Genomic DNA, 13,674 nt, shown 5'->3' with positions numbered 1-13,674 from the left:
CCCCAGCCTCAGAGCAAACGGCCCCTGAGCGTGCAGGGGTGAGCGAGGGACCCCCGAGGCACCCAGCCCCTCCCCAGGACTCCACGCTGTTCCCAAGGGACACTTTTGGCCCGTCCTGCTGGCATTCAATCCACCCTGGGGACACTCTGCCCGTCCTGCTGGTGTTCAATCCACCCTGGGGACACTTTTGGCCCGTCCTGCTGGTGTTCAATCCACCCTGGGGACACTTTCGGCCTGTCCTGCTGGTGTTCAATCCACCCTGGGGACACTTTTGGCCCGTCCTGCTGGTGTTCAATCCACCCTGGGGACACTTTCTGCCCGTCCTACTGGTGTTCAATCCACCCTGGGGACACTTTCTGCCCGTCCTGCTGGCGTTCAATCCACCCTGGGGACACTCTGCCCATCCTGCTGGTGTTCAATCCACCCTCCGAGCAGCTCTTTGTGCCCGCAGGTGATGGAGGGAGAGCCCTTCCACCACTTCAGCCACCGCGGCAGCCGGCAGAGAGCCCTGAGCCGGCACTGGGGGTGGCACATGCGGCTCGCCAGGGACCCCCAGGTAGGGAGGAAGGCCCGGGGTGCCAGGGGACAGCTGTGGGCAGGCACGGCCGGGCGCTCACAGCGCTGCTCCCCGCCCAGGTCCTGTGGTTCGAGCAGCAGACGCTGAAGAGACGCTCCAAGAGAGGCGCGGGCGTGGTGCCCACCGACCCCTGGTTCCCCAAGCAGTGGTACATGGTGAGAGCCGGCTGCTTCCCCTCCTCATCCCCACCCCAGTCGCGGGATGGAGGGGAGCAGCGGCACATCCAGAGCCCCCTCCCTGCTCAGCACCATCCCAGAGGCACAGGATTGGGTCTGGATTGCTCTGGGATATCCCCAGGGAGGGAAACCCCACAGCCCCTCTGGCCTCTGTTCAGGGCTCAGGTGCTGCACACTGAAGGAATTCTTCCTCCTGTGCAGGGGAATTCCTGGGATCACTCCCTGCCCCTTCCTCTGGTGCCATTTCTGGTCCCCAGGGCGAGTCTGGCCCTGCCCTGAGCCCTCCCAGGGCAGCAGCCAGGGACACCCGGGGCTGAGGGCCCCTCTCAAGGCTGAACAGCCCCAGCTCCCTCAGCTTTTCTTTGTCAGGGTGTTCCAATCCCTTCCTCAGCCTTGTGACCCTGCACTGGACCCCTCTGGGAGCTGCACGTCCCGAGGAGCCCAGAGCTGGGCACAGCACCCCAGAACTGGGCACAGCACCCCAGAACTGGGCACAGCGCCCTAAATTGGGCACAGCACCCCGGAACTGGGCACAGCACCCCAGACTGGGCACAGCACCCCAGAACTGGGAACAGCACCCCAGAGCTGGGAACAGCACCCTAAATTGAGCACAGCACCCCAGACTGGGCACAGTGCCCCAGAACTGGTCGCAGCACCCTAAATTTGGCACAGCACCCTAGACGGGGCACAGCACCCAGAGCTGGGCACAGCACCCCAGACTGGGAACAGCACCCAGAAATGCCCCCAGGGCCGGGCAGAGGGGCAGGGTCCCTCCGTGCCCGCTGGCCGTGCCCTTCCCAGCGCCCCACCCGGACATGATCCCGGCTAATGCCGGCAGTGCTGAGGCAGCAGCACTCCCGCAGGTGACCCCGATCGGAGTTAATCTGTTTTCCAGAACAACGACGTCCATCCCGACCTGAACATCCTCACGGCGTGGAGCAGAGGCTACACGGGGCTGGGCGTGGTGCTGACTGTCCTGGACGATGGGCTGGAGAAGGATCACCCCGACCTGGCCGCCAACTACGTAATTATGGGGGGGTCCAGGAGCTGCTCCTCCAGGGAGGGTGGGGTCGATGCTGTCAGCCCACCTCCAGCATTCCCGGTGGGAATTTGGCCCCTCCGGGGCTGGATCCAGGGTTTGGAGCCTCCCATGGTACAATTTCACACTGGGTTTGAAATGTTCTGACGTGCCCACGCAGAGGAGCCCCCAGAGGTGTGATTGCAGCAAGCTGCAAAGGCAGCGTGGTGGGCAAACCCTCCCAAGAAGGAAAAGCAGCCCTGGTGGTGTGGAACTGTGCCGTGGCTCCTCTCCCGGGGCTGTGTGGCCAGCGAGGGTCACCCTCAGCAAAGCTGTGCTGCTTCCAGCCCCTCCTGCACCACCCCAGAGCCACCGAGGCTGGAAAAGGGCTTCAGAATCATCGAGTCCAACCTGTGCCCACCTTCTCACCAGCCCAGAGCACCCAGTGCCACCTCCAGGCACTCCAAACCTCCCGGGGCAGCCCCTGCCAAGGCCTGCCCACCTTTCCCATGGGGAAATTCCTGCTGATGTCCCACCAGGCACAGCCTGAGGCTGTTCCCTCCTGTGCCGTTGTCCCCTGGGCCTGACCCCCATGACTGTCCCCTCCTGCCAGGGACTGGTACAGAACCAGAAGCTTCCCCCTGCTCCTCCTTTTCCCCGGGCTGAGCCCCTTCCCCAGCTCCCTTCCCTCTCGGGTCTCGGTTTAGCTCCCAGCACAGCTGGGCACGAAGGGGCCCCGCTGTCCCCTGGGCTGGCAGGCGGGTCCCTCGGCGGTGCCAGCGCCGGGCTGGGTGCCAGGAGCCTGTGCCAAGCTGCCACAGCCCTGCCCGGGCCCTCACGCCGCTGCCTCGCCGTGTAACAGGACCCGCTGGCCAGTTACGACTTCAACAGCAACGACCCCGACCCCCAGCCCCGGTACAGCGACAGCGACAAGAACTGGTGGGTTCTGCCCAGCTCCCCACACTGGGGGGGTCAGCCCTGGGGCTGTCCCAGGCCCCCCACCCCTCTCAGGGTCACTCTGTCCCCCCAGGCACGGGACACGCTGCGCGGGGGAAGTGGCAGCCGTGGCCAACAATGGAATCTGCGGTGCTGGCGTCGCCTACAATGCCAAAATTGGAGGTAAGATGTTGCTCCTCTGTGAGAGAAGCTGGAAATCATCTCCAGCCCCCTGTGAGGATGCAGGAGCCCAGGTGGGGCTGCTCTGGGCTTTACAAGGGTGGCTGCTGCCCCACATCAGGCTCGGTGCTGCCAAGGCTTTGATGCTCAGCCCAAGACCAGCAGGGCAGGCTCAGGCTCCTCTGTGGAAGTGAAGGTGGCAAAGGGGGGGTTAAACACCAGGAGCACTCCCTGTGCTTAATGAAAAAAGGCTTAATGAGGAGCTTTGGGAAGGGCACAGACACGAGGGGGCCTGATCTCCTTAGGGCAGGGGCACTGAAAGCTCCAGGCCCTGCCCTTGGTGTGGCTCGTGCGTGGCTCCCGTCCCCTCCACGGCTGCCCGGTGCCTCCCTCAGGCGTGCGGATGCTGGACGGCTCCATCACGGACATGGTGGAGGCCCAGGCCCTGGGCCTGCAGCCCCAGTACATCCACATCTACAGCGCCAGCTGGGGCCCCGAGGACGATGGCAGGACGGTGGACGGGCCCGGAGTCCTGGCTGCGGCCGCTTTCCACAGAGGGGTCGTCCAGGTAAGCCCAGCCCTGGCCTTGAGGGCCACAGGGACACGAGGACAACCTGCTGACCCCCCTCTGCTCTTCAACAGGGACGGGGTGGGCTCGGCTCCATCTTCATCTGGGCCTCGGGCAACGGCGGCACCAACTACGACAACTGCAACTGCGACGGGTACACCAACAGCATCTACACGGTGTCGGTGGGCAGCGTCCTGGCGGACGGGCAGCGGCCCCGCTACAGCGAGAGCTGCCCCGCCATCCTCACCACCACCTACAGCAGCAGGGCCACCAGCGAGGTGCAGATCGTGAGTGTCACAACAGCTCTGCCACAGCAGCAGCTCCGCGCCGGCCGCCGAGCCCAGCACCGGGCTGGTCCCAGCCCGCCTCAGCTCGGCGTCCGTGTCCCAAAAGGAGAATTTAATGAAGGTCCCCAAGTGCAGGCAGCTTTTTTGGAAAGAGTCCTGAGACCCCGCTGTCCCCCCAGGTGACCACTGACCTGCACCACCGCTGCACAGACAAACACACCGGCACCTCCGCCTCGGCCCCGCTGGCCGCGGGCATGGTGGCCCTGGCGCTGGAGGCCAAGTAGGTGACACCGAGACATGGGGACACTACCCAGGGATGAGAAAGGGGAGGGGAAGCAGGAAGGTTGGGGTGCAGAGCTGTGGCTCCCCCCAGGGCCATGGGAGAGCAGGAGGGTTGTCCTCTGGAGCTCTTCGCTCCTATTTTGGCACCAAAGGAGGTCATGGGGGGGGATCAGCTTGGGCTGAGAGTTGCTCTACCCCTGCCAGAAGAACCAAATCTCCCCATGAAAAACTAACCCAGACCTCTGTCCTGCATCCTGCTTGCTTCCAGCCCAGCCCTGAGCTGGCGGGACCTGCAGCACCTGATCATCAGGGCCTCCAGACCCGCTCACCTGCAGGCAGAGGACTGGGCTGAGAACGGTGCCGGGCGCAGGGGTGAGTGCAGCGCCCCTCCAACACCTTCCAGCAGGCCCCGGTGGCACCCAGGGGCTCACGGGTCCCTCTCTTGGGTGGCACCGGCGTCCCAGTGAGCCACTACTACGGCTACGGGCTGCTGGACGCGGGGCTGCTGGTGCAGGCGGCCTCCACGTGGACGGGGACGCGGCCCCAGCAGAAATGTTCGGTCCAGGCCGTGCAGGTGCCCAGGTAAGGGACAGCGAGCCCAGGTCCAGCCTCCCACGAGGATTTGCTGTGCCCACCACAAGCACAGGGGCTCAAAAAGTGATCTGTGCTGCACGGGCTGTGCTGTGCTTGGAGCCCCGGTGGCAGGGGGAGGGAATGTCCTCACCTGCAGCGTGTCCTCGACAGGGACATCGGCTCCAGGCTCACCATCTCCACGGATGCCTCCTCCTGCTCCAAGAGCATCCGCTCACTGGAGCACGTCCAGGTGCAGCTGTCCCTGAGCTACAGCCGCAGGGGGGACCTGGTGGTGGCTCTGAGCAGCCCCATGGGGACCACGTCCACGCTGGTGACGGTGCGGTAAGGACAGAGGGGCTCCCACAGCTTCCCCAGGGCCAGCAGACTCCCAAAAAAGGGTTCAGTGGACCCAAAACTCCTCTGCAGCCCTGCCATTTGGGAGTGCCCAGGGAGCAAGCACGGGGTGACCCTTCAGGTCACACCCTGCCCCTGCAGGCCCCTGGGCTGGCACTCTCAGCTCTGCTCTCCTCCTCCAGCCCCTACGACACCAGCCAGGACGGCTACAAGGACTGGACCTTCATGTCCACGCACTTCTGGGATGAGAACCCCAAGGGGATCTGGACCCTCCAGCTGGAGAACAGGGGTGATGCCCAGAACAGAGGTGGGTGCCCCGTGGAGAAGGAACCTCAATTTTACTGGGGTCAGCACCCTGTGCTTGGTCACGCTTCCTTCCCCCACCCTGTGGATGGGCAATTTGATTTCTCCTTCCTGGCCACAAGCCCTCTGATGTTTGAGGGGCTCCCTGGCCAGCACAGGGCTGGGAGCGGGACACCCCCAGAGCTTCCAGCCCCATGTCCCTCACCTGGCAGCCCCCTGTCCCTCGTGTCCCCAGGCCAGCTGAGCAGCTTCATCCTGCACCTGCACGGCACGGACGAGGACATGCCAGCCAGGCGCTCCGCAGCCACCGCCACCGCCGAGTGTCTCGGGAGGGACGAGCAGGGAGCCTGCCAGGGTGAGCCAGGCTTCGTGGGGGGACAGTGACGATGCTCTGCTCCCCAAGGCCTCACCCCAGCCTCTCTCCACAGACTGTGGCCGCTCCCTGTACGCCCACCAGGGCTCCTGCCTGCCCTACTGCCCCCCACGCTACTACGGCCGCGCACGGGGTGCCACCCTTGGGGACAGCGCCCGCGTCTGTGCCAGCTGCCACCCCTCCTGCTACACCTGCCAGGGCGCTTTGGCCAACAACTGCACGTCGTGTCCCTCAGGCCACACCTTCCAGGACATCACCCACACGTGCCAGCAGCCCGAGGAGGGCTCCCCCAGCCCGGCGGGGCCGCGCAGGGACCTGCTGCTCCTCGCCGTCCTGGCCGGCGGCAGCCTGGTGCTGCTGGCACTGCTGTACCCCATGTGTCGCACGCTCCTCCGCGCCAGGAGGACACAGTGACACCGGCCTGGGCTGCAGGGACAGCCCGGGGCAGAGCGGGGAGCCCAAATAAATCGGTTGTTGCTTTTCCAGCCGCCGTCCCCCCCGCGGTGATTTCCCTTCCCAGCAGCGAGTGGGATGGTCCCACTCGTGTCCAGCTGTGTGAGGGGACAGGGGACAGCAGGGGTGGCTCCTCCCCCGCTGCCAGGGACAGAGACATCCCCAGAGGAGCCGGGAGCCCTGTGCCCTTTCCCAGGCACAGAGGGACGAGATGTGACGTGTGTGACGTGTCCCCAAACAGCTGCACCCACATGGCCACGGCAGGAGCCCGGCCACGAGCCCAAGTGGCTCCCACCAGAGCAGAGGCAGCCGAGGCCAGCCCAGAACCCCTCCAGAGTCCCCAATTCCTGCTCAGCAGCAGCTTTAGGCCTTAAAAAAGGGGTCCCGGGGTGGCTGCGCCCCAGACGCTCTGTCCCACGGGGACTGGCAGAGGCACAGTGGCAGCTGTGCCCCAGCATGCAGCACACCCACGGCACTGGGCACGGATGGCACAGGGAGAGCTGCCAGCCAGGGCCCTCCCGGGGGCACCGGCCCCGTGCCAGGACCCTGGACTGCCCCAGGACACCGGGGAGGAGGTTTGTGTCCTCCCCTTCCCTGGCTGTGCCATCCCCAGCACAGTGTGTTTGCTCAGCTGAAGAGTTTTGGGAATTGAGGCAGAGCCAGACCTTTCTCCAAGCTTATAATGAAAAACCTTGGCTGGACCTCACAGAGTAGGGGGGGAGGAGGGAGCCAGGACGGAGCTTTGTCTCCAAAGGCCCCAGTTCTCCTTGGGGGGCACCCCCAGCCCCCAGGGATGAGCTGGGATCCTGCAAACACCAAGGGAGAGTCCTGGCACAACCACCCAGCCCTGGATGCCCCCGAGCACAGCTTCTCCAGCCTTCTCCCAGAGCTGTTCCCCACCCTGCTCCTCCAGGCCGGCCTAATCCTCAGTGGGCAGCTGGCAGGGCTGGAATTGCTGCTGGATCTCGGGGCGCACGTCCTCCTGCACAGGGAGAAACGGGGTAGGGTGGGCTGTGCCAGAGTGCCTGTCCCTTTGCTGTCCCCATGTCCCCATCCTGTCCCCCTCCCAATGTCTCCATCCCTGCACCTATTTCCTGTCCCCTTCCCGCCCCAATGTCCCTTTCCCATCCCCATGTCCCCATCGCCACATCCCTTTTTTGTCCTCTTCCCCACATCCCCATCCCCATGTCCTTTCCTCATCCCCACGTCCCTTCCCTGTCTCCATCCCAACGTCCCTGTCCCCATCCACATGTCCCTTTCCCCATGTCCCCATCCCCACATCCCCTTCCCTGTCCCCATCCCAACATCCCTGTCCCCATCCCCATGTCCCTATCCCTATGTCCTCTTCCCATCCCCATGTCCTTTCCTGTCCCCATCCCCACATCCCTTTCCCATCTCCATCCCCACGTCCCTTCCCCGGTCCTACCGCCTGGCCCAGCTGGCCCAGCAGTGGGATGAGGCGCAGCAGCTCCTCATCCTGAGGGTCCCCAGACCACGGGGGCACCGGGATCCAGTTGGCAGCCTGAGGAGGGGACAGGGAGAAGGTGGGGATGACACACAGGGACCCAACACGGGGACCGGGACAAATCCCCCCGGAGCAGCGCTGCCCTACCTGGGCAGGGAAGCCCTGCATGGTGTGGTCCAGGGCCACCACCTTGGCCAGGTCCCTGCCCAGGCAGGTCAGGTCCTTCCAGTAGCAGCCCTGGGAGCAGACACAATCCGACTGGGAGAGGCAGTGCCTGGCAGGGAGACAGAGCCGTGGGGACCCCGCCCTGCCACACCGGGGGTCCCCAGCAGGGCAGCACCATCACCTGATCAGCTTCTTCTTGGGGTCCAGCACCTCCAGGAGCTTCTTGGCATAGTCCTTCTTCGCAGTGGTGTAGACGATGATCTGGCAGAGAGAGGGTGGAGGTCCCTGCGTGGGCTGCTCGAGTCCCCCCAACCCCCCAGGGGTCACCCCACAGAGCCTGGGGGGGCTCTGGGTACCTCGTAGGTCTTGGAAAGGCTCTCCAAGAACTCCTGCACGTGTGGACGCAGCTTCACGTGGACCTGGGAGGGAACAGCATCTTGGAAAACCTCCAGCACCCCATTGTGACAGCAAGGGGAGCCCCCAGGGGGGTTCAGGATCCCTCACCCCCTCACCAATGGGATTTTGGAGCTCCTTCCCCTTCGGCCACAAGGGACATTGGCACAGAGGCCACATGGGGTGGCAGTGAAGAGCCACATCATCATCCACAGCCCCAAATCACAGCTCCCCAACCCCCCCAGACTCAACAGCCACCGTCCCACCTCCGGGGCACCCACCTTGTAGGAGCTCGCCTGGAAATCCGTGGTGAAGGTGGCCGTGGCATCCTTCTGCCCGTGGGCGAGGAGGGAGGAGTAGAGCAGGATCCCATCCTGGGGACAGGGAACGGGGTCAGCCCCCAGCCCCGGGCGCTGCAGAGCCCCCCAGACCCCCCCCCAGCTCACCAGCTCCAGGACCAGCGTGTGCTGCAGCTTCCTCCGCACCTTCCGGGGCCCGTCCCTCGCAGGGGTCAGGGGGCTCGGCCTGGAGGGGGAAGCAGAGGCTCAGTGGTGCTGGGGGGGCTGATAGACCCCCCCACACACCTATTGGGGGGCTATGGGGACCCCCGCACACACACTCACAGGCTGGGGGCCGCAGGGACAGCAGGGTCCTGATGCTCAACCTCGGGGAGCCCCGAGAAATAGGAGCCCCCGGCGCAGGGCGGTGCTGGGGGTCTCGCAGGGTCTGTGGGGCAGAGGGGTCCCGTCAGCACGGCCAGGGCAGCCCCCGCTGCCCCGCGCAGGGATTTCCCCGGGCAGGGACGCGCTCACCGCTCCCCCCGGGGCCGGGGCTCTCCTCGGCTCCCCGCCGGACCAGCCGCCCCGTCCCGGGCGTGGTGGGGGAGGTGGGCACCCGCGCCCACCCCCGCGGGACGCGCTCCCCCTGCTCCCCCTCTCTCTGCCGGCTCTTGGCCCGACCACGAGCCGCAGCCCTCGGGGTGGAGAGCCCCTGCTCCTCTCTCGAGGGTTTCTTTGTGCGTGGGGTGGCCCCCAAACCTGCCATGGCTGGGACCCTGCCAGGGACAAAATCCCCCCCCCCAGCAGCCCCAAATTAAGCGTGGGGTGTGCGGTGGGAGGGAGCATTTTTATAGGGTGGAGGCACCTCTGCAGCCCGAATCGCTCCGGAGCACCTGGAACCACTCAGACTTTACTGGCACCAGCTGGGGCTCAGTTCTGCCGCCCCCCAGCTGGTCCCGGGGCTCATTTGTGGTGGTGTCACCCGATGTGACCAAGGACCCTCCTGGGCTGGCAGCTGCCACTCGGGACACCCCAGAGCCCCGGCTTGGGGACAGTCCCCAGCTGCACGAGCTGGGAGGGCTCAGCTTTTCCCGGCACCAGCTCCAAGCCCACCCCGGGGTGCCCCAGCGCCCCCGGTCACATCCTGTCCCCACCGGGGCCCCGCGGTGGCCGCCAGCAGCCCAAGGGTTGGGTTACGGGCGGAGGGGGCTCTGCCACGGGCGGGGGACACGCTCGGCTCCGCCGGAAGGGAGATAAGCGGGAGGTCCCCGACCCCGGCAGGCAGAGCCTGGCACGGGGCCATGGGGACAGCGACACGCTGCGCCGGGTGGGAGCTGCTCCTGGGGCTCAGCGCGGGGACACGGAGGCGACCCCCTGCTCGTGGGGACACGGAGGGGACCCCCTGAAGTGTGGGGACACGGAGGAGCCCCCCCTGCCCACGGGGACACAGAGGGGACCCCCTGAAATGGGAGCACCCCCTGGTGTGGTCAGGGCAAGGCAGGAAGGGACACGCGGCCGGTGAGGGGATAACCGATTTATTTTCTGCAAAAATAATAATAAATTATCACCCCCCCCCCCCTTCTCCCTCCCTCCACCACGCGGACCCCAAGGACGGCGAGACGGGCGGGGGGTCCACTGCGGGGAGGGGGCACGGGAAGGGTTCGGTGCCCGGCAGGAGCAGCCGGTTCGCCCGGGGGTCCCGCCCCGGGACGGGGCTCAGGGCGGCCGGGGCTGGGGGCAGTGCCGGGCCGCGTCCCGCACCAGCCGGGCCTCGCGGGGCGTCCAGGGCCGGGCGTAGCCGTGGTCCTGCAGCAGGATGCGGTTCAGGGTGTGCTCGTGGTTGACGTGGCGCCGCGCCATCAGCAGGTACTCGCCGCCCTCGTGGAGCGTGGGGCACCCGCAGGTGCTGGGCACCCACAGGTACTCCCGGGCCACCAGCGGGAAGAGCTGCCGGTACCGAGCCTTCACCTCCACCTCGTAGCGCGTCTCCCGCCCCACCACGCGCCGCGCCAGGATCCGCCCGTGGAACACTGCGGGGGTGAGGATGGGGCAAGGCTGAGCCCCTTCCCAGCGGGGGCATCGCTTCTGGCATCACCCCAAGTCTCTTCCCATCCCCAGCATCGCGCTGAGCCCCTTCCCGTTCCTCTCATCATCCCTGGCATCATTCTGAGCCCCCTTCCATCCTCTGGCGTCGCCCTGAGCACATTCCCGTCCCCAGCACCGCCCCCAGCACCACCCTGAGCTCCTTCCCGCTCCTGGCACTGTCCCTGGCACTGTCCCTGGCAATGTCCCCAGCCCCGTCCCGCCCCCCGACACCGTCCCGAGCCCCTCCCGGCGCGGCGCTCACCGAAGTCGCTCTGGCAGAAGTGCCGGATGCGCTGGGAGCGCCCCTTGGGCGGGCGGCACCTCCCGCAGCGCCCTGCGGGGATGAAGCTGCAGCAATCGCGGGGGCAGAGGGGACTCCTGACCCCCCAAACCCCCCTCGTGCAACTTTGGGAGGGGAGGCTGAGGGTCCGGACCCCAGAGAGGGTCACACGGGGCTCCTGAGAGCTCTGGCGAGGGCTTTTAGGGTCCTTTTTAGCGTCCCCATCTTATTGTCCCACCTGGGACGCTCCCAGCAGGGCCGCGGGGGGCTGCGGGGACCCCCGAGGATGTACCTGCGGTAGCCCCGTCCCGGCTCCGGCTCCTCGGCGGTGGCTCCGTGGCGAAGCCCCCGGGCCGTGGGGGCGGTGCGGGGCCCGGGGTGCGCGGGGGCTCCGGGGGCGGGGGGCTGCCGGCCCCTCGGGGCTGCGGCTGCCGCAGGGGGCTGGTGGCACCGCGGCCGAGCTGGGGGTGCCCGCGGGGCAGCCAGAACTGGTACTCGATGCCGGGGTTGGGCTCCTGCAGCAGCACCTGGGCGGGGTGGGGGGACACACACGAGGCGGGCTGGGAGGGGCGGTGGCAGCGGGGATGGTGGCGGTCCCCAACCCGTGTCCCCCTGCCCGCACCATCACGTGCAGGTCCTCGCGGGTGGGTCCGGGCGCCTCCAGGCTCTCGGTGCCGTCGGGGGCCCGGCTGTAGGTCAGGACGGTGCCGGCGGCCTCGTAGGGCCCCGGCCAGGCGATGGTCCGGTCGCCGTTGAGGACGTAGCGGCCGTCACTCGCCATCAGCGCTACGGGACGGAGCGGCTCCGGCAAACCGAGCCCCGCACGGCCCCCGCGACCCCCGCCCGCCTCCCCACCGGAGGCCTCTCCCGGCGCGGGAGGGCAGCGTGGGCCGGGGAGCCGCGCTCGGGGCTCCGGGAATCCGGGAATCCGCGTTCCTGTCGGATCTTGGCTGCGGGCCCGAGCCGCAGCCAAACCCCGGTGTGCAAAGCCAGCCCCGAGCCCCCCGAGCCCGGCTGGGACGGGGGGAGAGGCTCCGGCTGCACGGGAAAGGGGACGAGGGTGGGGATGGAGGTCCCTGTGCTGGTGCTGCAGTGGCCGCTCTGGCCCCGGTCCAGCTCAGCCCTTCCCAAAAACGCGCGGCCGCGGCCTCTGGAAAATTGCCCCGAGCGCTTGCGAGTTCACTGACCCCGCGATGCTCAAAACAGCATCCGAGGGAGGGAGCGGCACGGCACGACATGGGACAAACATGGGAGAGCACGGCGTGACACGGCCACCCCTGCCCTGCCCTGCCCTGCCCTGCCCGCACACACAGCTGGCACCAGCCTGGGCCAACTGGGACCGACTGGGACCGACTGGGACCGACTGGGACCGACTGGGACCGGGGCAGTTCACGTCCTACCCAGGTAGTTGCGGCTCTTGTCCGTCACCTTGATGTGGGTGGCCCCGGCCGGGATCTTGGTCACATTCACATATCCCAAATATCCTGTGAGGGGGAAGGGTCAGAGCAGAGCCTGGGCAGGGCCCGGGGGCACCACGGGGGGACAGAGAGGGAGGGACGGGGCACAGAGGGGACCCGGGCCTGAGGCATTGACCCAGCTGGGCCCATCAGGGACTCTGGGTGCCCCCCGTACCCCAGACACCCCTGGGGTCATAACAGACCCCCCCACACCCCAGGAGTGACCCCTCTGCGAGGAGTTAATCCCCCCCAAGTGAAGGGGCTGCTCCGAGTCCCTGTCCCAGGGAGGGACCAGAGACCCTCAGGATGGGACGGGGGCACCCAGGCGATGCCTTGGGGACACGGATGGGGACAGGAGGACAGGGGAGCCAAGAGCCAAAGCATTCACCCATGGAGGGGGCCGGGGCAATGGTTCATTCACCGGAGGAGGGGTCCGAGCCCTGGAACAGCCGGTGGATGAGGACACACGAGCCGTGGCCGCTGCCGCAGGGGCCGCAGGCGTCGGGGCGCGAGCCCAGGATCCCGTCACAGCCCACGCTCTGTGGGGAGCCCAGACACCCCCTCAGCACGGCCTGCCCGGGACTGGGGGTCCCGGGGGGTCCCGAGGGGGGTCCCAGCCCCGTGTGCACCCACCAGGCAGCGCCCACCGACGCACAGGTCCGGGGAGCCGGGGCCGCAGCGGGTCCCGTCCAGCACCCGGCCGAAGCTGTAGTAGAAGTTGTGCCCCTCGGCCAGGCAGTTGAGGTCGCACAGGTTGGGGGCTGCCAGAGCAGGGGGGAAGGGATTGGGGTGATGCCCAGGACGGCCCCGGTGACCGTCAGCAGCCCGGGACTCACCTCCGTGGAAGGGCACCCAGCGGTAGCGGGCGGAGGAGCCCAGGACGGGCCGGTTGTCGTAGAGCGAGCACTGCATGGCCCGGAAGGGCACGGAGCCGCTGGGGCAGCCCTGCGGGAGCACCGGGATAGAGCCGGGGGAGCCGCGACGGGGACCGGGGACAGCCACGCCGGTGCCGCGGCACTCACCGGGAGCTGGCAGAGCCGGTACTGCCGCGGGTCCCCCGTGCACGGCCGCTCCTCGCCGCTCCTGCGGTCACAGCGACAGCGCGTGTCCCCCCGTGTCCCCCACGGCGACCCCCAGCTCCACCGAGCCACCACGGACTGAGAGCGGCACGTCCCCACGGGGCAGCAGAGGAGGCGAGGGGACCCCGATGTCCCACAGTGTCCCCCATCCCTTTGCATGGCCCTGGTGCCACACGAGGTGGTGGCAAGGCCGTGCCGTGGGATTTGGGTGCCACGCGGGGTTTGGGAGCTGGGGACACCCCGGGGGGGTCTGTGCTGTCCCCCACTCACCGCAGGCACCTCCGGCTGCGCAGGGCGACGCCGTCCCCACAGGAGCTGGAGCAGGAGCTCCAGGGTCCCCAGGACCCCCAGGTCCCCTGGGGCCAAGCAGGGGCTGGGGGCTCGGGGACCCT

The 13,674-nt window shown here is 67.6% G+C and overlaps 2 protein-coding genes across 2 annotated transcripts; one reads left to right on the top strand and one right to left on the bottom strand.

The window, feature by feature from the left end:
• The first annotated feature begins 451 nt into the window (after positions 1-451).
• Positions 452-6,112, top strand: PCSK4 (proprotein convertase subtilisin/kexin type 4). The gene is made up of 14 exons (XM_077788758.1): positions 452-556; positions 637-732; positions 1,649-1,777; positions 2,634-2,710; positions 2,802-2,890; positions 3,283-3,455; positions 3,530-3,742; positions 3,922-4,022; positions 4,293-4,396; positions 4,489-4,606; positions 4,769-4,939; positions 5,134-5,258; positions 5,490-5,609; positions 5,683-6,112. Exons 1-14 carry the CDS (start codon positions 455-457, stop codon positions 6,039-6,041), a joined length of 1,977 nt encoding a protein of 658 aa, XP_077644884.1. The 5' UTR covers positions 452-454; the 3' UTR covers positions 6,042-6,112.
• A 3,928-nt stretch (positions 6,113-10,040) lies between these two features.
• Positions 10,041-13,674, bottom strand: ADAMTSL5 (ADAMTS like 5; the record flags this gene model as incomplete). The annotated part of the gene is made up of 10 exons (XM_031507101.2): positions 10,041-10,411; positions 10,729-10,800; positions 11,039-11,273; positions 11,369-11,532; positions 12,147-12,230; positions 12,625-12,742; positions 12,837-12,964; positions 13,040-13,148; positions 13,226-13,286; positions 13,553-13,674. Coding segments are annotated over 10 exons (1,407 nt in total), but the record flags the coding sequence as incomplete, so codon positions are not given.

This window comes from Lonchura striata, chromosome 28, assembly GCF_046129695.1.
Source record: "Lonchura striata isolate bLonStr1 chromosome 28, bLonStr1.mat, whole genome shotgun sequence".
Lineage (NCBI taxonomy): Eukaryota > Metazoa > Chordata > Aves > Passeriformes > Estrildidae > Lonchura > Lonchura striata.
Note: the sequence above shows the minus strand (reverse complement) of the source record. Positions and strands in the feature narration are given on the sequence as shown.

Coding starts and splice junctions, on each gene's coding strand:
- PCSK4 (XM_077788758.1), top strand. CDS start 455: ATGGAGGGAGAGCCCTTCCACCACTTCAGCCACCGCGGCAGCCGGCAG. Junction 2,891..3,282: donor CTACAATGCCAAAATTGGAG/GTAAGATGTTGC, acceptor TGCCTCCCTCAG/GCGTGCGGATGCTGGACGGC. Junction 4,607..4,768: donor CAGGCCGTGCAGGTGCCCAG/GTAAGGGACAGC, acceptor TGTCCTCGACAG/GGACATCGGCTCCAGGCTCA.